At 37.7% G+C, this 27,820-nt stretch overlaps 1 protein-coding gene across 1 annotated transcript in view; it reads left to right on the forward strand.

The window, feature by feature from the left end:
* Nucleotides 1-23,935, forward strand: part of TFAP2D (transcription factor AP-2 delta) — a 55,980-nt gene extending 32,045 nt beyond the window's left edge. The window contains exons 7-8 of the mRNA XM_026507272.2: nt 4,749-4,862; nt 23,716-23,935. Coding sequence (XP_026363057.1) covers nt 4,749-4,862; nt 23,716-23,935 — 334 coding nt within the window. The remainder of the gene's footprint in view (nt 1-4,748; nt 4,863-23,715) is intronic.
* The last annotated feature ends 3,885 nt before the right edge of the window (nt 23,936-27,820 follow it).

The following is a 27,820-nucleotide window of genomic DNA, read 5'->3' on the forward strand; positions in this document are numbered from 1 at the left end:
TTCTTAGAAACTGATGGAAAAGGACTTCACAACAAGTTGGCTAAAATTTAAATGGGTTCAAAATGCATAAAACCCAAACTAAATATTTCTTCTACCAACTTCTAATGTCACATAGGTCTTTTCGTGTGTGTTTTTTTACAAGTTTAAGAGTTTAAATGGGATACCTATCAAGCAACAGTCTTGCCCATGATACGGAGTCCCTTATTTGGGATTTGTGCCGCTTGTGGCTGACACTGTTTGGGTTAGGACCTATCTGGGTATTGCCCTTCCAAGAATAACTTAGATGATTCATCTTGTCCCAGAGAGAAGGAAAACAGAAGGTGGTGGCAAAAGGAGAAAAAAGGTAAAAACAAGGAAATGAAAGGGAAAGGAACAGCTGAGAAAGAAAATAAAAACCAGGAGTTAGAGAAAGAAAATTATAAGGCTGGTATAAAATGTGGAGTTAAGATTTTGGGATAGACCTTCTGCTAGGCAAGCACGAAAACTTGCTGGTCAAAGGAGCTGATCGTGGGTTTTTTTGTGTGGCTAATCTCCTGGGGAACCTTTACTTCTGTTTTGCTTCTACTCTTGTCCTTTGCAAGTGAAGACCCAGAGGGGTCTGCATCAGTAATATTTTAGTTTCTCCAGGAGGAACTGAGAGTACATGTAGTCAGTCTGAATCCTTAATATCATCTTGGGAGAACTATAAAGACATGTTACAGATTAAGAGAAGAATATACTGCTAAAAGTTAGGTAGTGTCCTCCAGGTGTTCCCAAAGCATAGAATCCTTCTAGCTGGCAGGATTATACAGATTTTCCCAATATGTGTACGCATGTGACACCTCTGAGTGACACTGTTATCCCCAGATATGAATTATCCAAGAGAAGACACCTTTATATTTTCTATAACAAAATTAATTGGTTGTAGTTTCATCATGCATATTCTAAGACTTTCACTCCCTAATCCAGAGAAATCCTTCTTCTTGTCCTCCTTTCCCCAGGATGGTTCCATAGCTGCCCACCTCTACCACCCACAGCAATGCCACCATTAACATTCAGAACACAAGGACCCATTTTCTTGAGAGTTCCCATAACTCTGTTGAAATGTCTGTGCATTCACACTGATGCAGAGATTTTGTTTTCACAGAAGTCCAATGTTAGAAGAACTTGAGGGGATTAAGGGAAGTACTTCCATATTTGTCAAAGTTATGCTGAGACGTCTATTTTAGACGTCTCAACTCAAGAGTGTTATTTCTTTTTAGCTAGGATCTCAATAACGTCTATTTTTAGATGAAATTTGGGACTTTGATTTCATAAAATATTGTGAGAGCATGTACTTTGATCCTTCTGTCCACAGCTGGACATTTCCAGACCATTAAATAATCAAGAATTGGGTTCACTGATTCCAATTGCCTTACTTTATATAAGCGTAATTAGGCCATAAGCATCTAGAAATTAGGAGACAGCCTGTATAATTTTTTTGTCTTTTTGGTTGTTTATGTCCATCCCCTCTTCTTATCAGACAACGTGAAACAAGAATGAGAGACTATGCAGTCGTAGCAAATATATAGAAGACAAGTAGTCATCGATTTAAATGGATACATTAAGGGATGTGTAGGGATATCATGCCTTTCTTGCAATATATGAATGGATCCAACGTGTTCTGAGCAGTTTCTAATTTTCTAATAGTAAAGCATTGGCTATTTTCAATTAAAATGCTCAACGTTGAAATTAAGTAGCCTACATGGATGCTCATTACGTTCTAGTCAGCTCACCTTTGTTCACAAGACTGTGACAGTTGCATCAAAAATACGTATGAAATCCGAAATCTTTGGATGAGTGAGCCAATAACTGATCTGCATTGTTGGATTGGCTTACACGTGTCTTTTTTACCTCTAGGAATAACAGATTCAGTTGTATTTAATTATGTTGCCAACTGTATGAAAGGCCCATTGACTAAGGGTCTAGCCCCCAATTCCTCTTAATTTGTGTTTAGTTGATTAACCAAACATCCTGGTGTAATTAGACAATTATATCGGAGGGACAGAAACTGAATTAGACCATTTTTGAATTCTAAATATGTACTGGACAAAACATTTGATTCATGGAAAACATATTTAAACTTCTTCATTGAATTTAGAACTAAATATGCTTAACATTTGATCTGCATTAGGGTAAAGCAGAATCGTTAACACGTTTTAATTGTTCCCATAACAATAATTGTCAAAAGGAGAAACACAGAACTTGACATTCAGACATCAGCTTAAAAATTATGTCCTTAAGAACAGTGACGTAAGTGATAAAGTTAGAATTTATGATTCACCGAAGATCATCTTATGTTACGTAATTCATAATGTGACATTTTGTTTTGAGAAATGAGTATTTCTTATCATAGCTTCATAAATAAAACTTTAAATAACGATGAAACTAGTCATAAAAATAATAACTCCGTAACTGTCGTAATGAAATGATGATCATAACTGCCTAAGGGGGTCTACAAAATTGTCATCTGTTTTTAAGTCGAGAAGCTGTCCTAAGTCAGTGAGTTAAGAGCAGCGGAATCAAATACCAGAGGTTGAGAATTCTGGAACTTCTCCCAATACAGCTTCCTGTGTGGTGTAGCCGAATTGCTTAGCACGAGTTAAATTTTTCCACACTTTGCCTTTTCCTCACCTCTTCACCAACTTTAAGTTTATTGCAACTTGCTGTAATGTTTATACAGTAAGGAAGTTGATTTACCAGCTTGTAAATTAATTTATTCAATTATCCAAATAATACCAATATCATACCACAAGAACTAAATCAACGTTTCAAGCTTTATTTGAATTTTTAAATGTCTTTTGATCTGATATAAAATTGAAAGACTCATCTTTAAACAGCTCCAATATTTTTTTGTAGGAATGGATCATACTGATGTTCTACCCAATAGTAATTTATATTGCCAGTCTGAACAATGATAGCAAGAATCTGGATTTAAAATTTTAGTTAGGAATTTCCTAAAAAAATAAAGATAACAGTAGATCTAACTCTATCCAGTAACATAAAGCATAACAGATAACAATGCCCTGCCAAATGCCACCGACTAGCATCAAAAACTTAGTTTAAATTGTTATTCATCTGTTAAAACATAGGCAATACACCTGGAAGTCGATCAACCAAATCTAACTCAGAACAGAAAAAAGTGATAAATTCAGATCAAATATTCTCAATGAAAGTATACACATGCCGTTGTTAAAAGCGTGCACTTAGATGCTGTATCTCGGAGACCCTAAAACATAAGCAGGAGGGTATGGAGAATCCTGTTTGATTTAGAGCAGATAAGAGCTAGCTTATTTGTTTGTTTTTCCTCTCCTTATGACCCACTTTCACTTTCAACTGTGTTCACAAGGAAAAAGGCAAATTCTATGAACTCACATATGAAAACACAAGCAATAAACCTGAGGATTTTTGCTCATTAAAAAAAAGTCACAAATGATCTTTAGAAGAAATTTTTGGCACCTAATAATAAAACTCCACTGGTTTTAACTCAGTGGTAAATTATTTGTGCTTCAAGACATTTTTGTCGCTTTTTTTTTTTTTTTGTAGTTATTTGTTAATGACACAAATGCTTTGGAGAAAAATTAGTGGCTGGGTGCCTGGAGTGACATTCACTTGGAATAATTTGACTCTTGTACTTGTCTTTGGCTACACTGATAATTATAATCAGAGCTAATGATTAGATTTTTACGACTACCTGTTGTAAATCCAGACCAAAGAAAACCCCAAATCACTATCACTTTATCCCTTGACTATGGAGTGGCCTCACATTGGATGATGTATTCTTTTGAGCAATTCCTTGGCTGTCCTTTACTTCATTCTTCAATTACTATATTAATCTAGTGTTTTGTTGTTGTCGTTGTTGTTTAAGAAAATCTGTTTTCTTTAGATGTTTTGCTTCTTTAGAATTATATCATTTGGACTATATATCACAAAGGCTTAACTGTTATTCAATATATATATAGTAACGTGGTAATTAAAACTGACCAGAAATCACAATTGTTTAATGTAAGAAAAGCAGCAGAAAAATTGCTCTTAAGGGTACCTTTTTGCAAGAAACTTTATTACATGGGACGTAATAATCATCGTTTGTGAGGCTAGCAGGCTGAATTGTGGCAAATGATTATGCACTTTAAATATTAAAATATAAATTCAGTTCACAAGAGTCTGAATTCTAATGAAATGCTGGGAAACAGGATTTTCCAAAGTCTACTTGAATCACGATGGCTCTGAAAGAAGACTGTAACTTGATTTAAGCTTTTTACAAATGTGGTATCCCCTCTAAAAATCATATTTTAAGTTTTTTAAAAGCAATGATTACGTGTGATCCTTTATGTAGATTTTTCCTTATGCTGAGGTAGAACTGTGAATGTTCACCTTGAAAATATACACGGTTTGTCAGTGCTCGTGGGCTATTAATCACTTCCAAGGTTTTACAATCATCCCATAGTGCTTGGGAGCAAAGTGGCCATTGTGAACCTCACCTGTATGTTGTAGATGGAACTCTGGAGGTTGCTTTATGAAAGATGACCTAGTCCTATCTTATTTTACTTTATTTATTTATTTATTTATTTATTCATTCATTCATTCATTTATTTATTTATTTATTTATTTATTTATTTATTATCTAGTCCTCTTTTAAATGAGAAAACAAACCTTTGGTAAAATATCATGGGATGAAATTAAAGCCCCTTGTTAAGACTTCAACTTCAACGGTGAATCTTTCTTTTTAGACAAATTTGTAAAGAATTCCAAGACCTCTTGAGCCAAGATAGATCACCCCTGGGGTCCTCCAGACCCACTCCAATTCTAGACCTTGACATCCAGAGACACTTAACACATTTCAGGTAAGACTGGTTTTCCAATCTCCTCAGACTCTTTTAAATTCTTAAACCATCTTTATTAACCCGGACATTTTTGTATTCCTATCACAGTTCCGTTTAGAGATATCGCTTATATATTCATATAGTGACTGAATCTTTTGAAATTGTGAGCATCTTAGATCAAATTATAAAAATAGCTAATGTATGAAGCACTTTAGATCAGAAAATGTAGTGTCTTTGTGCAATTTTCAGGAAACTGTGACTTTGAAAATGAACACTGTTATTTCAAGTAATGGCATTTTTGAATCGGGATTCTGAAATCATTTAAATACTTCTTTATCTTGGTGAGGCACATTGTCGAATGGACAGATGATATGATACAAATTAATGGGATATCATACACTGATTTTGCAGGCATATGTTAATAATTTCTGCCCAATTAGAAACTGCAAATGGTTCTTAAATTAGACCACACAAGTATATTTTAAAGCTCCTGGAATGTGTTATTGAAAGCATATTTAAAATGTTGTCTTCTGAGATGCTTTGGAAAAGAACAGAATATTTTTTTCTGGTTAATTTATGCCCTAGATGCAATGTGGAAAAGAACAAGATAATTTCTCAGGTAACTTCCAGTTTTAAAGCTCTAAAATTCTAAAGCCTTACATGATATTTCTCATCAATGTAAAAAATATTTTATTGTCTTTTAATTGTCATCATTTAGTTTAAAAAACAATGTTAAGCAGGGGTTCCTGGGTGAGCTGGCTAAGCATCTTGATCTCAGCTCAGGTCTTGATCTTAGGGTCTTGAGTTCAAGCCCTGCCTTGGGCTCCACCTTACTTAAAACAAAACAAAGCAAACAAACAAACAAATTAAAACAATGTTAAGTAAAGACTATTATATGCTAAATTTTAAAATGTTTTTAGCACTTCTCACCGATTATAATGCTGTTGAGGAGGATACTCCATTATATAAAGTAATGGATATTTAAATGAGCTGGAATTTTATCTGCAGCATCAGAGACTTTTAAATAGAATATTTTATTTTGCATCATCCACAAGGCCCCTCAAGATGTAGTAGATACACCCCTGAAGACTAAATTTAGGGTTTACCTTCGAAAAATGCACCAGATATACCAAAAATCTATCTCACAGGACTTTTCTCCTAGCATTCAATTGGGTTAGTGAAAGTGAGTGTAATAAAACTGGTAGAAATTACAATGCCCAGAAGTTAGGAGGAAAAGGCTTCGGAGTCAATAGAACCATCTTCAAATCCAGACCCTCCTACAGGTGAGCTGGGTGGTTTTAGGGTAACATGCATTCTTTCCAGCCCTCGATTTCCCTAGCTTTGAACGGAATAAGAACCCTTCTATTATATGGTGGCAATGAGCTAACATGACATAATAAATATAGGGGTGCCAGGCTGGCTCAGTCAAGCATGTGACTTGATCTTGGGGCCGTGAGTTCAAGCCCCACGTGGGGCATAGAGCTTACTTAAAATAAGCAAATAAATGAAAAATAAAATGAGATAATGAATATAAAGTAAGCATTCAGTGAATGATGCGTTGTTTACTCCGCCACTGATCCAGATGTAGAAGGTATGGTTTGCTCCACTGTCATACCTATACAAATATTTTTCATGTTTTTGTATCCACACTAAAGATATTTGTAGTTTTTACAGAAGTTCAATTCAGAACTTAATTTTTATACAAATTCAAGTCTTGATTTAAGGAAGTTTGTTAAGTTACAAATATACTCTAAGGAAGAATTTACTGTTAAAACATAGACAATTCAGATTTTATATCATAGCTACCAGGTTATTTCCAATTACAGGTGCCACAGCCTTCAGACAGTGAGCTGTCCTTTTTCAGGCTCAAAACAAAATACAACATCAATGTGTAAATTGAATATTAGCGACACTGTGAAATAAATAGGCAAACCGTGTGTTTGCTCAGCATAGGTGCAATCTGCTAATTTGTTGATACTTCAGTTAGTTGCCAAATTAATGCCACAGAACTCCTTAGAGAAAACCTTTACTTCTAAACTTGAGCTGAATGTTTCCTTCCTGGGCTTTATTTGCTCTTATTTACTTCCCCCCATGCAGAATATGGTAACAAGCTAGTCCCGTGTTGTCCAGGAAAGAGCTAAATATATTGAATATTGCTCCCCCCCTTCCTCAGTTAAAAAAGAGATTATATTTTGGGTGTAAAACTCTCAAGATTATGTATGGCTGCAGATTCTCAATCACAACAATTTGAAATATACAGCCATACCTTAAAACAATTTAACACTACGTGGTGTATCTACTTATAAAAGTATCATCTATAAAATTTTGGTATTATTTATATATGAATATATATGGGCATACATATTATAGTATTATAAATATTATTAAGTATTTTGATATCAGAATGTTATGATTTCCTATTTATTATGCCTTTTTAATATTTTCCAGATTTTTTATTTACTTTGCCTTAATTATATTCTAGATTATTTATTTTGATGAGATGTTCTGATTTCATAATGGAAGGTGGTAGGATGATAGAAATCACTTAACTGAAGTTCACTTTATAGCAAACTTCCTAAATCATATCTTTTTTATTGTGATAAAAAGCACTTAATATAAAATTTACTATCTAACCATTTCTAAATGAACAGTTTAGCAGTGTGAAGTGTAAGTGTATGCACATTGTTATGCACCAACTCTCCAGGACTTCTTCATTTTGCAAATCTGAAACTCTATAACCATTAAACAACTCCCCATTTCCCCCTTTCCCCCCTTCCCCCAGCCCATGGCAGCTACCATTCTGCTTTCTGTTTTTATGATTTTAACTACCCTAGATGCCTATTCATATAAGTGGAATCATACAGTATGTCTTTTTGTGCCTAGCTTATCTCACTCAGTGTAATGTTCTCAAGGTTCATCTGTGTTGTAGCATGTGTCAGAATTTCCTTCCTTTTTAAAACTGAATAATATTGCATTGTATGTCCGTGTCACATATGTTTATCTATTCATTCATTAATGGATACCTGGATTGCTTCTGCCTCTTGGCTGTTGTGAATAGTACTGCTATGAAAATGGGTATGCAAATATCTCTTTGAGATCTTGCTTTCAATTCTTTTGGATATATATCCAGAAGTAGAATTACTCTATTATCTAGTAATTATTTTTAATTTGGGGGGAAGTTGTCATAGACTTATAATACATGAAAGAGATTTTATAATAGAGGATTAAGCAGAGTACGGGTAAACCTGGGATAATTAGGAAATGCTTTCGTCTTTCCATCCACAGTACTTGGCACATGGTACGTACCCAATAAATATGTTAATTATTTTTTGATAGCGGCTATCTTAATGGGTATGAGGTGATATCTCGTTGTGGTTTTGATTTGTATCTCCCTAGTGATGAATGAAGTGAAGTATCTTTGCAAAAGCTTTTTGACCATTTCTATGCCATTTTTTGGACAAAGGTCTATTCAAGTCCTTTACCCATTTTTAATCTGGTTATTTGCTTTTTTTGTTGTTGAGTTGTAAGTTCTTTATATATTCTGGATATTAGCCCCTTTTAGACATATGATTTGCAAATATTTTCTTTCGTTCTGTAGGTTGCCTTTTTATTCTGTTGATTATGTTCTTCGATGCACAGAAATTTTTATGTTGTTCAACTTGCTTTTTTTTTTTTCACTCTTGTTGCCTGTGCTTTTGGTGTCATATCCACAAAATCCTTGCCAAATCCAAAGTCATGAAGCTTTCCCCCTGTTTTCTTCTAAGAGTTTTATAGTTGTAGGTCTTATGTTTAGGTTTTTGATGCATTTTGAGTTAGTTTTTATATGTAAGGTAAGGTAGATGTCCAACTTCATTTTTCTGCATGTCTTAAACTATGTCCTTTTAAACAAAAGATATATGGTTGACATTTCCAATTAAAACCCAATTCAAAGTCTCCTGATATAGATCAAGTTTAAATGTATGTCTTTTTTTTTTTTTACTGTGCATTTATTAAAAGAAGCCTCAGTAGTATAGCTTAGTAGGACAATAAAGGTCAGCTTGTTGCCTGACCTTGAAAAAGACGTCGCACTTTTTTTTTTTTTGAAGATTTTATTTATTTATTTGACAGAGAGAGAGGCGCCAGCGAGAGAGGGAACACAAGCAGGGGGAGTGGGAGAGGAAGAAGCAGGCTCCCAGCGGAGGAGCCTGATGTGGGACTGATCCCAGGACTCTGGGATCACGCCCTGGGCCAAAGGCAGACGCTTAATGACTGAGCCACCCAGGCACCCCAAGATGTCACACTTTTTAAGTGTAATCCTTGAACCTGTTTTCACAGCAAAATCTCTCTTGGAGCTTTTTAAAAAATCTCAAGGACAGGAGTACACTTCAAAAGATCTAATTTAATGGGTCAAGTCTAGAATTGGATTTGAGCATCTGTGCTGTTTGCAGAACTCTGAAGTTGATTCTGATAGTTGGACAGCTTTAAGAACCACAGCCCTAAGATGTTTCTAGACTATTAGTTTTTTTTTTAACTTGGGAAGAAAAACAATTCTAATTCATTTTTAAAGTGACATTGAGAATTATATAAAGTTCTGTCTTGTATACCAACGTATTGAAAGGATTCTACATTTATTATTCTGCCAGTACTCTGGGTAAAAAACATGTCAGCATGGAATGTGTCTCTTTCATAATTTCCTACTTAGTTTTTATAGAAGCATAAGCTCAAGAGAAAAATGAGTTAGAAAGGAAGCAGAACACATCTGACTCTGAAAACAGTCCATTGGCAGAGTCTGATTTTTCTACTGTTTTTGCTGGGTCCTGGCTGGGAAAGAAGTAAGGAGAGAGTGTGATTAGATAGGCATAGAGAACACTCTAATTAGTAACATCAACTTTTCTATTATTTTACTTGGCCAAAATATCCATCCCAGTGTAGACAATTTGAATTACGCCTTACAACGTGACTGATTTGGTACCTTGCGGACTGTGGCTTGCTTTTGGCCCATTGAATATGTCCAGGTAAAGCTAGGGAATGATCTGACCTCGTAAAGCACAGATAACTACTTCCAGCCTTCTGTGGTCATTGACATATCCGTGTGCTCTGGGAAACCGTACAGCAGTGACCCTTCTCACAATCCATAGCCTGGAAAGCTGCTTGTTTCCATCAAAATGACAGCAGTCAGGCTTATTCATTATTTATAATTTACTGAGTACCATCAAAAGTGTAGAGAACACAGCAGACACTGTAACACCTACTGGAAGGGGGAAGAGAATTGATTGACATCTGCACAAGACCCCGCAGATACAATTCCCAGGAACAACGGTGGCAGTTAGACCAAGGTGGCATGGGGCCTCATGCACAGAACAGACTCAGCTCAGACAGAAGCCCAGGGGCCTCATTTTCTGCAATGTTAGGAACTCCCCTCTTTGCGATCTCAGGACGTCTTAGCAACCTTTCCCTTCTTGGTCTCTTACTTTCTCATAATCACCTTGAATCTGAAGGCAAGCAAAAGCACATCTGACAACATAAGTAAGGGGAGGGAGTTAGACTCTCTTTAACACTCCATTCAGAAAGAACAGCCTATCAGAGAAATGAGGAAGTTTTCTTTCTCAGCACCCACCTTTGGAGCCTGAAATGTTATTGTTTCTTGTGTTTTACAGTGGTGATGGCCAGTGGTGAAAGATTGGGACTCAAGGATTGTCCCGTTCTTTAGGAACTTGTAATGGGGCAGAAAATTACTTTCAAAAACTTATAATATATGAGAGATTTTGTAAGAAAGGATTAAGCACAATATAGGTAATTACCTGGGGTAATTAAGAAAGGCTTTCATGTATCTATCCATAGTACTTAACACATAGTATGTACCCAATAAATATGTTCATCGATGTGGATTATGATAATATCTCTATTAGGTCTTGGATGTATTCTCCACTGGGTTATTCCCAGGGCCATGGTGTTTTAATTGAACCTTGGGCTAGGGAAGTGAAATGATCAATATGCTTAATTCTTCTGTTGCAGTCAAAAAGTGAATTGACATCACACCTTCTTAGAAATAGGTCTTCCTACTCCTCCCATAATTCCTGGAAATAGGAAATGTATAGACACTTCCCAGATATCTGTATATTTGCTGGTGATGACATCTTCTTTATTGATTCTCAATGTTGGAAGGCCCCTCCCATTTCCCACTCCCCTTCAACATTTGGATCTTCTCGCCAGCATCCTTGTCAGGTTGTCACCCATTCCAGGCTTAAAAACTTTCAATGATAGACTGCTCTTTTATTGCCCAGACAGCCCTTCTATCTCCGACAACTCTATCTGAAACGCCTTCCTTCCACTGAGGCAACATCTGTCTCCCTAATGTCCTACTCCTTGGGGGTCTTCCATAGTCAGTTTAATTCTGTTTCCCTCCCGATTTCTAAAGACAGCTCTGGTGTCTGAGTTTTCTCTTGCTGGGCTATTCATCCCCTTTTCTTTATGTTCCGCATGTGACATGAATTCCAGTCAACTCAGCTACTGTCTTCTGAGAGCCGTATGCTCGGCAGCTCACTCAGGAGAGCATGTGTGTCTCTACTTGAACGTGACATGTTTGGTTGTCTCCAAGGAGCCTAAAGTGTGTATAGGCTTTGTTTTTTGTTTTTATTTTTCTCATTTGGGGGGGATGGGAAAGTGGTAGGGAAGGTAATCAGTAGTGGATGATTTTATTAATCCTGTGAAAGCATTCTTTAGGTCAGAAGAAAAATGGAGAAATTTCAATTTAATCTCTAATCTCAAAAGAAAACATCATGAAATGAATTATACAACGAGATTTAGCATTTAAGAAATAAAATTATTAAGCCTCCTTTAGGATGTTCCGCCAATTCAAGAGGACTTCTAGAACCATTTTGTTTAAGAATATTCAAAAAACATGAGCCTGAATTGTGAAGAAAAAAAAAATCCTATATTTCCCACTTCAGTTCCTTTATGTAGGGTTGAAATTCAACTTAAACTTCAAAACCTGAGTGCAATTCCCAGGTGCAAAGAAAAACATACCTGTAAATGGTCAGGTCTTATTCACTAGTTAAATACGAACAGTTTCTATTTACATAAGAGTAAAAATAGTCTCCCTTGAAAATTTTCACTAGTAAAATTTAGACTAAAAATAAAACAGGCAACAGTTTTCACTCCCTTAGCAGACAAGTGGAATCACGATGAACTTCTTGTATGAATCTACATTAAAGTACTTACATTCATTTAACATTAAGCAGGAAATTGAAGAATTAAATCAGTTGCCAATATTTATTATACTTAACAAGTTGCATGGCACCAAACCAAATGCTGCAGGAGATACATATATAAAAGCATCCCTTGAAGGTCACTTGATGACATCTTCATGGATTTGTAGGTGCAGCACGTAGGAGACTAGTAATTCAAACAACAGAAACCAGAGACAACTGTTTCTAACAAGTTTCAAACATGGCGCTGTAAAAACAACATGTGCGGATAATTGGGGAATGCATCATTGGTAAAGAAATTTGGTAATTTTTATTTAAATCATTTCTATCTTTGTTGAGCTATGAATTGGGGGACAGTCTGGGGAGACAGCACAGGATTGTAGGAAGCACTCAGGATTGGTTTCAGGGATCTAACTCAGTCTCCTCTTGGTACCAGCTGATAGTATGGATTTAGAGGAGACATTTCACCAGCCTGGCCTCTGCACGTTCATCCATAAATTGATACAGTTAAGCTGGATGATCTCGAAGGCTTCTTCTAGACCAATGATATTTTACCCCATTTTCCATTTACCACTCCATGTTAAATCATTATTTATGTTGCGTTTCCATATGATATCATTTTTTCTCTTTATGTTTCAGAAATGTATTCATTTTAAAAAGCCAACAACTGAATAAAATTCATCCCAAAAAGCACAAGAGCCCTAAGCTCAGCCTTTCCATTCCCTTATTCTAAATAGAAAATATGAATTGCCTGGGGCGCCTGGGTGGCGCAGTCCTTAAGCGTTTGCCTTCGGCTCAGGGTGTGATCCCAGCGTTATGGGATGGAGCCCCACATCAGGCTCCTCCGCTGGGAGCCTGCTTCTTCCTCTCCCACTCCCCCTGCTTGTGTTCCCTCTCTCGCTGGCTGTCTCTGTCAAATAAATAAATAAAATCTTAAAAAAAAAAAAAGAAAATATGAATTGCCTGATAGGGAGAAATATAAGGAGATGGTTCATTTATTCCTAAAAGCTCTATTCCTATATGCAAAAATAGGGTGCAGATGTCAAAAATGTCTTTACCTTCAAAAAGTTGACTTGGACGTGATTGACTTTGGTGTTGACTTTGCGTGTGCAATGATTATATCCGTAGCCTCCTTTGCTTATGAGCTGGCCTGAAGTAAAAGGGAGTCATAAGGACTCAATCCCTTTCGGGACCTGAGTAGGTGGCTGAGAAGAACAGGATGAACGTGACCTTAGGGCAGTAGATGGGCAACACATATCCCAATCTGGCAGAGATTCAGGGCAGTCGTAAATAAGCTTCTCCAAAGTGAGTTTTTGAGTTTTGTAGAACTCTAATCCCATGAGATGCTCCTTGAAAGTGTCTCCAGGTCAAGGGTTTTATGGCTCAGGAAACCCTGCCTATTATAATCTGCTTGAAGTATGCCAGTTACACATTAGCATATCAAAAGCCCCCCAGAACCCTTTTTGGATGGAAGAAATACTCAGCCCCATGTTTCCAAAACGTGATCACAGAAACTCTTTTTTTCTCAGAGTCACTATTAACATCCCATGAAACTAAGGTTCTACAGAGGATCTTGGGGGAAATGCTGAAGTTCCTCATTCTCTTTTTCCTGGGGAGGAGAGCAGACATGGTACTTACTTAGGTGTTACTTCTTGGTCCTGAGGGAACATACCCAGCTCCCTGGCTGCATTTAAATTGAATAGGTACTGTTTAAAAAATACTGATGTTTTGGACCCATCCCAAACTAATGACATCAGGATCTCTGGAGTGGGACCCACATATGGGTTTTTTTTTTTTTAATAAGCTCCCCAGGTGACTTTTCTATGTTATCTGGGGTTGAGAACCACTAGCGGAAGGAAGCACAGAACGTTTGTGAGTGCTGTCAAGGCCTTGCTAATCAGTAGATTTCGGTAATCTCTCACCACCAGAGAACTGTATACCTTAATTATGCACTTGAATTAAACTTCATTTTAAAAGCACTTGGGGCCATGGGACAACATAATCTATGTAGACAATAAGCACGATCAGACAGTTTTTCTGTTCCTCTATGTCCCCGGCCAGTTAGGCTGGGCTACAAAGGATAGATGCCATCATGTTTTGGGAGGATAAGCCCCAGTTACTTTCCTCAGGGTGAGGTCTCTGTCCATGGCCTATATTCAGGGTTTGTGCTGCTTCCAAGAGATGAAGTGCCTTATCCTCGTAGCTCTGAAAAGAAGGTTTTGCAGAGAAGCCCACAGTCCTTTGCTGGTGTTCTCCAGGGGCCGTTCCCCAGCCTGCTGCCCTCGCCACTGTTCTCAGGAGTGGAAGAAGGCATTTTGCTGGCTGCCACCTAAAACCATAGTGGGGAGCACAGACTGAGCCGCAGGCTACATTTGGACCTAAGCCTGCAGTAGCTAAATAATCCAGGAGGGAAAGAGAAGGAGCCTTGTCTTCCTTTTAAATCTTGCTGCCTGCATGCCTCCCGGAGGCCAAAACACAGAGCTGAGGTTGGTGACAGTGGCATCTGTATGCAATTCAGGAAATCAAAGATGCATGATAGCAAACACCCACTGGAATGACGCAACAGGACAAAATAATGAGAATAACAACCCAAACTATTTCAACCTTTATACATACCGAAAGAAGTGCAGGAAGAGATCTTTGCTTGTCAAACATTTTCCAGGTAGAAAGTTGAAATTTGACAAAATGAAATCAGCTTCTAGTCTTATTACCTAAATGATGGCAGTGGGCTAGTTTCTACTCATGTCCAGTGTCCTAGTTTGCAGCATAATAGTATGTAATTACGTCCAGCTTTTTTCATCCCGAAAGAAAGCTAGAAAAATTCATCCTTGGTTGTCAGACACACCCAAGCGACCTAGTCTTCAGTAGCAACTACTAGCGAGGCTGCCATTTCCTTTTCAATACATTTTACTAATTTTTTATCTTTTACTTTTTTTTTTTTAATCAAGTAGACTCCACACCCAATGTGGGGTTTGAACTCACAACCCCGAGATCAAGAGTCCCATGCTCTACCGACTAAGCCAGCAAGGTGCCCCACCTTTTCAATACATCTTAAATCAGTGTTTCCTTAGTATTTGGAAAGGGTGTGCTGGATCCTAGGCCCAACTCTTGCCCAGATAAGAAGAATTCAGGGGAAGATTCCATAGGCGTTTACTTTAGGCTATGTTTTAGAAAATAGCTTTAGTGTTTTAATTTAAATTAGTGTAGACAAATCAATGAAAAGTAACGATAAAGCATTTCTGAAGGACACCTGAAGCCATATGGAAACAACTTTGTAACATCTCTCAAGCTTACAGCAAAGCTCGTGAAGTATAAACCACATTTACTTACATTAAGGAAAGTAAAATAGCTCTTGTTCCTTCGGTAGTTGTCTTTTCAGAATCCTCTATTAATTTATATTCCGAGTAAGGACTGAAGCTTTGGAGATTTTCTTTTTTTTTTTTTTTTATTAAAGATTTTATTTATTTACTTGACAGAGAGAAAGAGACAGCGTGCACAAAAGTAGGGGGAGCAGCAGGCAGAGGGAGAGGGAGTAGCAGACTCCCCGCTGAGCAGGGAGCTGGAGGTGGGGTTCCATCCCAGGACCCTGGGATCATGACCTGAGCCAAAGGCAGACGCTTAACCAACCGAGCCACCCAGGCGCCCCTGGAGATTTTCAAGATAAACTTATAAGGCCTTAGCCACAAGCAAAGAAAGTACTTAATGAGAGATCACAAGGTGTAAAGAGAAGTTTGTGAAATTTCTATTATATTTCTATATATTTCTGTATATTTCTATATACAGAAATATATTTCTATTATTCTCATCATTCACAGCAAGTAGTTTATAAGCATAAACACTGAGTTAAAGCTGGATTGTTCCTAATGTCTTATTATCAAAACCACACAGGGAAAAGGAAGAGAGGATTATAACTTATTCTCTTTCAAATAGCAATTTCTTCTTTTCCATCTTCTATTATTACCTCTGTCATTTCTGTCTCCATTTCTTCATTTTTAACACTACTGATAGTACAGTTTGAACTGTTGCAATACATTTTCCCTGCAAAGTTGAAGTCTATAATCAGTAGAACTTATACGAGTCAAGGCCCATTGGTCAAGAAGAGATCAGAATGCTACCATATATTTTTATTTTATTTAATTTTATTTTTATTTAATTTATTTATTTATTCATTCACTCATTCATTTATGTATTTATCTTAAGTGGGGCCCTGAACCCAACGCAGGGCTTGAACTCACAACCCTGAGATCATGACCTGAGCTGAGATCAAGAGTCAGACGCTTAACAGGCTGAGCCACACAGGCGCCGCCAGAATGCCACCTTATAAAAGGACAAAAGAACAGTCTAAGTCCACAGGTACATGCGCACACAGAGACATACTCGGTCCCTAAAAAGGGTGGTTCTGCTCTGAGCTACCCCTCCAGTTGCTGAAATGCAAACCTACCCTAACACTTACCGGGAAAGTCAAAAGTGGAACTTCCCCTTTGGATCCAGCATAGTTGCTGTCTCCCTGAGCTCAGCCACTTTGCAAAGATGTTTTATGTTGCAGAAAGATGCTCTTGAGAATGCTAATTGGGGGATCTAGCAGAATAGGAGTTTTTAAAACCATGAATAAAATTAAGACAATGACTATTAAATAGAAGTTGCATTTTCTCTGACATCAGGTGCCATAAACTATAACAGTCTGGATTTTCTCAGCGGGTAATTGTGTTGTTCACAGTCAGTTGTCAGAACCTTCCTGCTCCTCAGTGTGAAATTAGTAATAGGAAAATGAAATCAATGAGCTGGAATCTAGTTAGAGAGAGAGAGAGAGAGAGAGAATAGTTCAAGGTAAATATAGCTTGGAAGCCTGACTAGCTGTGATGCGAATCTCAGATTTTGACCTGTTGTTTTGTTTTTTTTGTTGTTGTTGTTGTTGTTTTGAGCTTAGATTTACTGATCTGGGGAGCCTTTCCCTAAGAATTACTCTTGGGTCAGATCTCTCCGTCAGCATATTGCAAATGGATATGTTTTCCTAATCTCCCCTAAATTTCACACCTTTGATTTTGGCCCACCACCAGTGCTTTTTCACCACATTAAGGTATATAAAAATTTAGGTTCCCTTATCTAATGCAGGAATTTTCCTCTCTCCCTTAATGCCAGCCCTTAAATCTAGGACGCCTTCAAACACATTGTCAGTTAACAGGGCAAGCAGAGTGGGATGAATGGGAGAGTCTGGCAGTACTCCACTGGAAACACCCTTCAAGGCTGACAAATGCCCTAGGCCTACACTTGGGGCACCATTGCCCAACCAGCTGTGGGTCTCCCTAAGTCAGCCCTCATCTAGTTCATTTGTCCCCTCAACTTATCATATGGTATTTGGGGAGATTTTGTCAGATGCATTGCGAAAATCCTATAGTAAAGTACATTGTTAGTCCCTTAATAACACTTTAGTTAAGAAAAAACACAAGTACTGGGGAGTCTGGCTGGCTCAGTCAATGGAACACACAACTCTTGATCTCACGTTGGGTGTAGAGAGTACTTAAAAAAAATTTTTTTTAAATCTTTAAAAAAATGCGGGGCGCCTGGGTGGCACAGCAGTTAAGCACCTGCCTTCGGCTCAGGGCGTGATCCTGGCATTATGAGATCGAGCCCCACATCAGGCTCTTCCGCTATGAGCCTGCTTCTTCCTCTCCCACTCCCCCTGCTTGTGTTCCCTCTCTCGCTGGCTGTCTCTATCTCTGTCGAATAAATAAATAAAATCTTAAAAAAAAAAAATCTTTAAAAAAATGCAGTTACTTTATTGGGTTCCTTACTGAACCCTTCTGTGATCACTTCTTTTAAAAATATTAACACTTCAGAATGGTAAGGACCCATTATATGAACAAATGGTGATAAGGAGCACTTAACCAGCAATAAAAAATAATCTATTGATAAACACCACAACATGGATGAATCTCAAAATTATTATGCCAGGTTATAATAGTCTATAGACTTTATTGTTCAGTTTATATGACAGTTGGGAAAAAGTAATAACTATAGGGATAGAAATTAGAGTGCTTATTCCCAGGAGCTGAGGGAGAAGGGGTTGACTGACATGGAACATGAGAAAATGTTTTGGGTAATTGTAGTGGTTACACAACTGCATGGGTTTGTCAAAATTCAACGGTCTGTATTTCTAAAAAGGATAAATCTTACCCTATGTAAGCTTACATTCAATGTACCTGATTTTAAAAATGTCCCATTACAGGGACTCCTGGGTGGCACAGTCCGTTAAGCATTCCACTCTTGGTTTCTGCTCAGCGTCCTAATCTCAGGGTCCTGATTTCAGGATGGTGAGATGGAGCCTGGCTCCAAGCTTATCCTAGCGCAGATCTTCTGGAGCTTCTCTCGCTTCCTCTCCCTCCTCTTCTGTTCCTCTCTAGTCTCTTTCTCTCTCTAAAATAAGTAAATCTTTTTTTTAATGTCCCATTGTAAGAAACTTGTTAAGGGATGAATTAAATGTAATTTAATAAGCTAGAGTGCCTAAAATCTTTCTCTTTCCGTCCCCCCATTTTGATTATTAAGGCAGTTTATTCTGTTCTATTTCACACCTTCTCTCCCATCTTTCAAGATTTTTCAAAGATTACCTAACAACTTCGGTGTCTCAAAAACGCATGACTGTTTTCTTTATCCTGAAATAGGAATTTCCTATACTTAAAAAAAGTCTCAACTCCATTCTTTATCATTGCCAGTTTTAAACATTAAACTGTCTGAAAAGAAAGCCAAGTATCTTAATTACCATTTAATCTTTTGTCTGCTAACATAGCACCATCTCCCTTCCCCACCCCTCCCCGCCCTTCTCTGCAGCGTTCCTCTTCCCTATTCTTGGAACCTAACTTAACTTTGAATCCTACTACCCTGGGCTTCAGAAACTCCTCAATGAAGCCAGGGAAACTTTAGCCTTTTGGTAAGTCAGTCATTCCAGACACTGAGGTACCCCACCCCCTACCACCACTCTCCCCTGACGCTCCTGCCTCAGGAGGTCACCAGTAGCCAAGTGCTGGCGGCTGACAGTGTCAGGAAGAGTGTAGGTTGATGCTGATAGTGTCCCATCTCAGCCCTGCTTGTTTTTGTTGTTGCTGTTCATTTGTGGTTTGTTTTTTATTTTAACAGCTCTTTGTATTTTTTTTAAGATGAGACTATAACTTTAGATTACCAATGTATAGTAAGAGCTCAAACCACAAAGTTTTAGAGACACGTACAGCATCTTCTTTGCCTCTCTGTGAATATCTACATACTTTGATTCTCACTGGGCTATAAGGCCACGCATATGGCTCCCAGTCCTCTTCCTCCCTTTGGTGACTGAGATCTTACCCTCCCCTGTCTTTGTCTTCCCATGGTCTTTCCAGGCTCTGGTTGTACAATTTGGTGGTGGGGGCAGGGGGGGAATGTTACTCCGTTCTCCTAAAAATTCTATTTAAGTTCTTTTATCACTTTGGCAAGTTTCTATCCTTTGGCGGGAGCATATCTTTTTCAATGTCTTAATCAAGGGACCAGGAAACTAACACTTTTTTCCATATCATCCAAGGAGCTTTGATGGGTCAGTGGACTTTAGAGCAGCTGAGAAGAGGGAGGACAAACGAAGGTGCCCAAGTAGGAATGACCATCACAGGTTTGGGGATAGAGAAGAGAGGAGCCTGAGATAAGCCTTTTAAAAATAAAGAATAGAACACATGATTGCAAAGGAGGGAGGAAGGAGGCCTGAGAAATGCAAATATGATAGGAAATCTGACACAGCATCAAGCCTGGCTGCCACCTTCAGCGACAATGTTGAAACTGTGGCATGAAGAGGACACGTTGAACACAATGCTAGTTGTCGCTTTCACTTGTCTCGTTCCTGAGGATACACTTTTAGATGAATTTGAATTTGGAAGAACTTCTGGGGCGCCTGGGTGGCTCAGTCATTAAGCATCTGCCTTCGGCTCAGGGCGTGATCCCGGTGTTCCGGGATCGAGCCCCGCATCAGGCTCCTCCGCTATGAGCCTGCTTCTTCCTCTCCCACTCCCCCTGCTTGTGTTCCCTCTCTTGCTGGCTGTCTCTCTGTGTCTAATAAATAAATAAATAAATCTTTAAAAAAAAAAATTTGGAAGAACTTCTAAATTTTGACTACCTACTTCAAACCATTTATGGCTACTATCTAACCCAGGTAATATTTGCCTGTGAAATACCCTCTCCTGTTAATCTGATGAAAATGTATGCAAATGCAAAGAATGTGGCTGAAAAATCTTTATCCTGAAATAGGAATTTTAAGTCAATATTAAGTCTGTGGCTGAAAAATAATATTTTCTAAAGGCAAAAATTGATCTCTGTTATCAAAGATTTTAGAGATTTGACTAACAGATGACCTCAGTTTATTTTCTGTCTAGGACTGAAAGTCAGACTTATTATTTCAGTTTTTTCTATTATTTTTCTGTAGATTCTACATTATTCCTTTTCACCTTTTTGTATGTTACTGTAAATGAGATATACACTTATTTTTCTGGAGTGGTTGGGGCCAACAGAATAACATGATATTTCCAGAAATTCCTTTTAATCATCCTGTGATTTCACACTTTTTTTCTGTGCTCTTTTAATACAATATTAAATTACTTGAATTACTTGAATTAATAAACCTCACTGAAAACTGCTAGAATAGAAGCTATCTTTTGTACCTATTATCATCCTATGCAGTGTGCCACGTATGTTTTTTTGATGTGCGGGAAATGTTAAATGAAGGAAACTAACAATTTACGTGATGTCTTCCATGTTGAAAGATAACATTTCAAGCAGTTACTTTACTTTTTTTTTAAGTCTTGTTTATTTTTATTGAAGTGTAATTAACATACAACGTTAACATTAGTTTCAGGTATTCAACATGGACAGTTACCTTTCTCGTGTTGAAGATTCCAAAATCAATTTCAGACTTTTCTGTTCAGCTCAGTGGTCTTCCAATATCCATAACCTTCTTTCCATGTCCTGCGTTTAAAGAAGAGCATTAGCAGCTGTGGATAGAAGGTTAGGGTTGGAAAGAACGTGCAGATGTCCTAGTCAGACCCTTGTCACCTTATGAAGCTAAATAACTTCTTCCTTCCAGATCACAAAGTGTGTAAAGTCAGAGCCAGTGTGAAGACTTGGCATGCCTGGTCCTCAGGGCAGGGCAGAGACGAGAGTGCATCCTGCTAACGGTAGTGCACAGTGGAGAAGTAAGCAAGGCCGTCAGCCAAGAAAGGAGACCAGCTTAAGAATCCTTCATTACGGGGACACCTCCTCTCCACCTGGAGAATTAAAGCCCTTCTGTAGGCCTACCCACTTTGTACTTGATTTTTAAAAACCCCAATCTTAGAAGAATAAGAAGAATTCTCATCTTCCAGGCCTACAAGTCTGCCGACTGAACAAAATTTGAGAAATGAAGCTAAAACTGCCAACAGAATGTGATTTCTAAAAAAAAAAAAAAAAAAAAAAAAAATTAAAACACGCCCACATCCTGAGAACATAAGCACAGAGGCAATACAGAATATTAGATTTCTCAGGCAAATTACTTAACTTCTCTGAGCATTGGTTTCTTCATCTGTAAAAATGGAAACAACAATACTTAATTTTTAGTGTTGTTTCCAGAATTGTAGAAGGTGATACAGAAGGAAACACATAGAACAGGGCCTGGCATATGTTCAGAACTCAAATATCGGCTTGTTAACTTTAATATTTAGCCTAGTGAAAGTAAATTCTGCATACGCCGCCGGAGATAAAGAGGGTGGTCCCCACCAGGAGGACATGGCACTCTGGAGGAAAATAAAATTCATCCAGTGGTACAAGGAGCTTGAAACAGGAAGAAAGCGTGAGCAGAGAGGCAGTGTGTAACCAGAGCCAAGGATTTAGACATTAATGAATGGCTTCGCTCGTTTGTGTTTGTGGCTGCGGCCACAATTAATTCCTCCACCACTCCAATCCATACCATGTGCGGGCCAGATTCCCTGATAGATCTTAAAGCATATGGATTCCCTTCTAGTTATCTCATTGAGAAATGGAGCTGAGGTCAGTTTTCTGGCTCAGCAATGCAAGATACTGTAGCAAAGATATGCAGGTGCTTGAACTATGATGATGTCTTATACTTCAGATTTTGGTGTGCATAGTTGCCTAAGCACTAACCATTCTTATTTTCTAAGTAATTGGAAGACTGAAGACTTTTCCCGTTTTAATATATGTTGATTATGACCTAGGCACAGAGCAGGCTTTGTAAAATGTTCAGATGAAAGATGCTAACAACCCGTGGAGTATAATGTGAGACATGCAGAAAATTTTACCCTTACCATGAATATCCCATAGCCAACAGTATCTACCATTTATTGAACACTTACTATAGGTCTGGCATCATTCTGAGCCCTTCTTATGGACTAATATAAGCAATCCCATGTGATAGATCCTATTATTATCACCACTCAGGCATATCAGAAGGCTGCCTTAGACTGTAAATCCCTCATTTGCATTGTTTTAAACTCTTCTTTTTGCTCCTAAAGGTTACATACCTTACAAGGGGTAACAAGCTAGTTAACATATTATGGAAGATGATACTGTCCGATTTAAAAACTGCTAATGTCATAACAATGATACTAGGACTTGTGAGCAGTTAATAGCGCTATTTATTGAGTGTGTAATATATATACTATGTTGTATACATTATAACATGCATAATATATGTCAAAGCATATCTTTCTATACTATTACAAGCTATTAATTATGGGAGCAACCTGACAGAGTCTCACTTCAGAAACAATTGACCAAATGAACAATCTGGGGGGGGGGGCGCTGTTCACAAGACGGAATCTACAATTACGTATTTGTTCAGCTAGAGATGGTATTTGTCATGACTGGAAGGGTTACCTGTGCTGAAGTTGCCAACAACGCTCCCTACATTTTCCATTATTTATGATTACTAGTTAATTAGCTAGCTGCTAAAACCCAAACATAGAGTGGCTTACATAAGACAGAATTTTATTTTTCTCTCATTGAGGACACTGAAGGTGAGTGGATTTCTTCAGTCTTATTCTACCCCCACCAGCGGCAGAGCTGCATAACTATTTTGAGAGAAAAATAAAAGGCAATCAATTTCCTTTTAAGCAGGTGGTAATCACATACAATACTTCCCCTCATGTCCTACCATGGCAAAGTCGGTCCCACGTCCAAACATAACTGCAAGGAATGCTTAAAAATGTAGTCTCCAGCTAGATGACCGTGTAGCCAGATAAAACTTTGCTACTATGAAGAAGAGAAGAATGAAGTTGGAGGAACAGCTAGCCATCAAGCATTCTCAGCCAATCTTTATTTCTTCTTGTGCGACCTATGCTCATACAAGCATATATGCCGTTCTTAAAAATGAGATGATTCCCACACACAGAAAGTTGTAGTTTTTGGCTCTTTTAATGAGATAGAGAATCAGAGCCAAATCACGTGTTAAATACTTAGGCTTGCTGATCATTAGTGTATATCAAGTCTATCAATGACAAATCTAAATGCATCCTGAACTTCTTACGGTCAAAAGCGATACATTGACTTGTGTTCTATCTTTCCTAATACTTGACACCACTTAGGAACACAGTAAATGCCTGTTTAATTGAATGTTCTGGATCACATGCTTGCTCTGTATCATACTATAAGTTGTTCATTTCTTTTTCCCTACCACTTCTCATTTCCAGTTTGATCACTCATGGCTTTGGGACTCCAGCAATATGTGCAGCCCTAAGCACTTTCCAAACAGTCCTCAGTGAAATGCTGAACTACTTGGAAAAACACACTACCCACAAAAATGGCGGAGCGGCGGATTCTGGCCAAGGACATGCCAACTCGGAGAAAGCCCCCCTGCGGAAAACTTCAGAGGCTGCCGTGAAAGAGGGCAAAACAGAAAAGACAGACTAGCTACATCAAACAGAATCTATTTCTAGAGAGTCTTGCTGCTGATATTTTTTCTAATATATATATCATTGAGGGTGATTAATCTTCAGTGGACCAAATCTCTACCCTCCCCCAACTCTCCATAAAAAACAAAAATGGAAATGAAAAATGAAACAAAAAGGACAAAACGCCCCCAAAAAAAAGAAAAAAAAGGAAAACAGCAGTGTAACCGTGTGATGAAATTGTCACTTTTTAATTTTATGTTATGATAAACTCTTTGTGCACGTAATTTATTGTTCCGGATTATATACATCACAGTTTTTAAGCACTTCTGGACTCTGGAGAGGCAGCCCATGCTTTTTCACATCTAACTGATGCACTTTCTTATCCAACTACGTAGTTAGGGATTAGAAAGCATGACCAGCTGGAATCCACCACCAGTGCTACAGCTCCAGTCTGTCTTCACTTAACTCCCTGGTAACAGAAGAGTGCCTCTTTCCATTAAATAGACCAGTCTGGCAATCAATCCATCAATAAATGCTTTGGGAACTGAAAAGGGCAGTTACGAATCTTTGTCCTGTGGATTGACAGAAATTCTGAAATTTTGGTCACCCCTAGCCCACTTAACTACCAGTGCCTTGGTGGTCTTTAAAAATTCCAGAAAACTCTGCCCTCTTTAGGTATGAACATTCCCACTGCACCTTAGGACCTCCCCCCACCCATAACTAAGAAAAAACAGCATAATATGGAAGAGCTAAGAGATGAACTCTTCTATTCATTTTCTTCACATTGCCAACCCAACAGTTCAAGGAAATAGACTTGCACTTAGTGGCTTGGGGCAGGATGGACACAGGAAAGGGTAGCTTTGCCACTCAGGCTCCCGAAGGAAAGCAGTGATATTGTGTTGCCTGGAAAAGAACAGAAATAGGAGCAGTGATGTTTCCAGGAATCCTTGCCCCTCAGAGACAGAAGAGGAGCGCAGGGGACTCGTGGAGGCGCCTTGAAGCGCTGGTGGCCAATGATTGTATGGTAACAGTAAGAGCTGTTCTCTTTCTACCTTTGTGCTTCTACATGCCTGATGGCTGTGTTCTAAACCTTTAGAGGCACAGAAGCATCCAGGTCTGTGTTCAATAAAGAAAACAAAACCAGGATGATCAGAGAAGACTTTTGCTTTTAAGATCCCTCTTTTTTTTATAGCTTGTTCTTATACCTTCACTGTCCTTTAGTTAAGACACTGAGAACAAGAGGTTCCTGGCTGCAAAAGCCAGGGGCTAATTGAATGAAAGTTTGGTCCATTTAAACCTGAATGTGTCAAGAAACCTGATTGGTACCACATTGTACTGACCTTTCTATTGTTAACAATGTTCAGATTTCTAGGCAAATAAAGATGTAGGTCATCGTCTATGAAAAAAAATTATTTTAATAATATATGGATTCCTGATACAAATTTAGCATGAAAATATTGTCCTCTTACTAACACATTTCAATTACTTTCAAAAAGTCTCTGCCATATTATAATCCCATGGGAAATATTAGTATTTTTAATTGAGAGGAAATTGCTCGAGATTTTTCATGGAGAGAACACACAAAATATTTTTGCCTAACAATAATTCTTAAAATTATCTGATCTTTATCTTCGATCTTGTACAGAAAAAACCATAATCAATGAAACTCTAAATTTGCTAGACTAAATTCAATTAAGAGAAGACACTACTAAGGAACTCTATGATAAAGGCATTTTATAGTGATACCATAGAAGAGCTTAAAATAAATGTGAAAGTAATGAATTGTGATTTCATGTGTTTATCTAGTTCCATTTTTTAAATTTTACCATTATTCGTGGATTTAAAAGTTTTTGAAATAAAGTAGAATAAAGCAGGGATTCTACTGCAGTTCCAAATTTCATCACAAAGTAAATGATTCCATTTTACATGAAATTTCCCATATTGTAAAATATACACATGAAACAAAAATGATGACTATTTCAGTTTAATAAGTAATAGGAAGGCTCTATACAGATAATACGGGCTATTAATATTTCCTTAATGAAATTTCCACATTAACTTTTATTCCTTTTATTATTAACAATTACATATGTATTTAATATTGGCATTTTGATATGCATATCTGCTAGATATTTAATGTAGTTATATACCATGTCAAATGTTACCAATAATCAGATGAAAAATTAGATCTGGCTTATAGTACCAACTTCTCCACCCATAGTTGTGACTAGCTGGGGTTCTTAACACCTCGGTGGGGTGTTATTTTCTATTAGCCTTGGAAACAAAAGTATAACTATAAATAACTACAGTGCATATTATTTACCAGGATTCTGGGTGTCTTAAGAGCCTTAAATGGACAGCACCCATTGTTTAACTTAACCAGCCATTAGGCCATAAATGAATTGATGGACTGGTCATGTTTAGAGTCATTTATTATCATATTCTAATAGACATTGTTAACATACCAACTTTTGCCTTGTATATAAAAGGTACTCAACACTTTCTAAATAAATGAGTAAATGAATGTGTGTGTGTTCTTTGTCCAAAATGGGCCAAAGGACCTATTACTTTTGATTTTTCCCCCCAGTACTCAGTGTTTGAATCTGGCTTGCTTCTTTCATAGTAATTTATAAATAGCTCTTTTTATTTGAATAAGATAACATTTCCTCTATTTCATATTGGTTTCAGGTAGATACACTCAATATAGAACAATAAAGAAAACTAGGTAGGTATCCGAATTTTAACAAAAGTGAAGTTATAATCAGTATCCTAATTTATAGTAAAGGAAGGTAGCTCATAAAAATTTATTTTATTTTCAGTGTTATAAGAAATAATAAGGCAACAGAAAAGTTTTTCAGGTTACTACTTGCCCAGAAAAGTTGTCCAAATCTCATATTCACCCACAATTAATAAGTGTGCAATTTTTATATTTAAACTTGTGAAAGATTAAGCCAAATTCCTATGAAAAGGAATGTCTACGGCTGTTTCAATAACCAATTTAAATGCCACCTCCATGGGTATTTCATTAGAGTTACCATTTGAGTTAAGCTTAGTGGTTCTAGAAAAAGAAATGAAACTGAACTACTCTTTATTTTTCTCCTCTGGAAAGATCAGAGCACTTGGTAAGATTTCTAGTCTATTCTCCTGCTCCCTTCTTTTCAGATGCTTTAAAAATAGGGATAATTCTTTCTGGCTTTGCAGTTCCTTTTTCCTTTTCCTTCTTTGAAGGTCTATTCTCTTTAATGTCTAGGACAGAACATGTCCCTTTGGCACACCTATGAGCATCCCGACCCTACTGTGGCAGTGGTAAGAATTTGACCTTCTGTCACCTGGTGCTTTTAAGGCAAATGTGTCGGTAAATTATCCTTGTTAATGATAAGTAAAATAATAGAATTCCCTTGCCCCATATGTTCTTCCTTTTATGCCTCATTGGAGGCATTTTAGAATGGCATGACTTAAAAGATGTATCAGAATCTTTTACACAAGGAGCATGCCGTGTCCTTGTAAAAGCCAAGTCAATATGTGCAAGGTGGCCTGGCCTAGTGACTAAGAGCATAGACTCTGAAGCCAAATAACCCAGCTCAAATCATGGCTTTTTCTACTTGCTTTTGCGTGACCTTGACCTTGGGCAAAGTGCTGAAGCTCTCTGTACACCCACTTCCCCATTTGTAAAGTGAGAACCCTAATAGATACCTACTCTCATAATCACTGCCAGAACCAAAGAATTAATGCATCCCATCTGCTAAGAGCAAACAGGGCATAGTTAGTGCTATGTGAATGTTAGCTATTGTCTCTAATTCTTAGTTTGGGCAAACAATTTTTAAAATCTAGATATCAGTTTCTCCTCAGTTTATTGGACAGTTTCTATATGCCAGGCTCTGTCCTAGAGGCTGAAGATACAAAG

The sequence above is a fragment of the Ursus arctos genome, unplaced genomic scaffold, assembly GCF_023065955.2.
Source record: "Ursus arctos isolate Adak ecotype North America unplaced genomic scaffold, UrsArc2.0 scaffold_29, whole genome shotgun sequence".
NCBI classification, from domain to species: Eukaryota; Metazoa; Chordata; class Mammalia; order Carnivora; family Ursidae; genus Ursus; species Ursus arctos.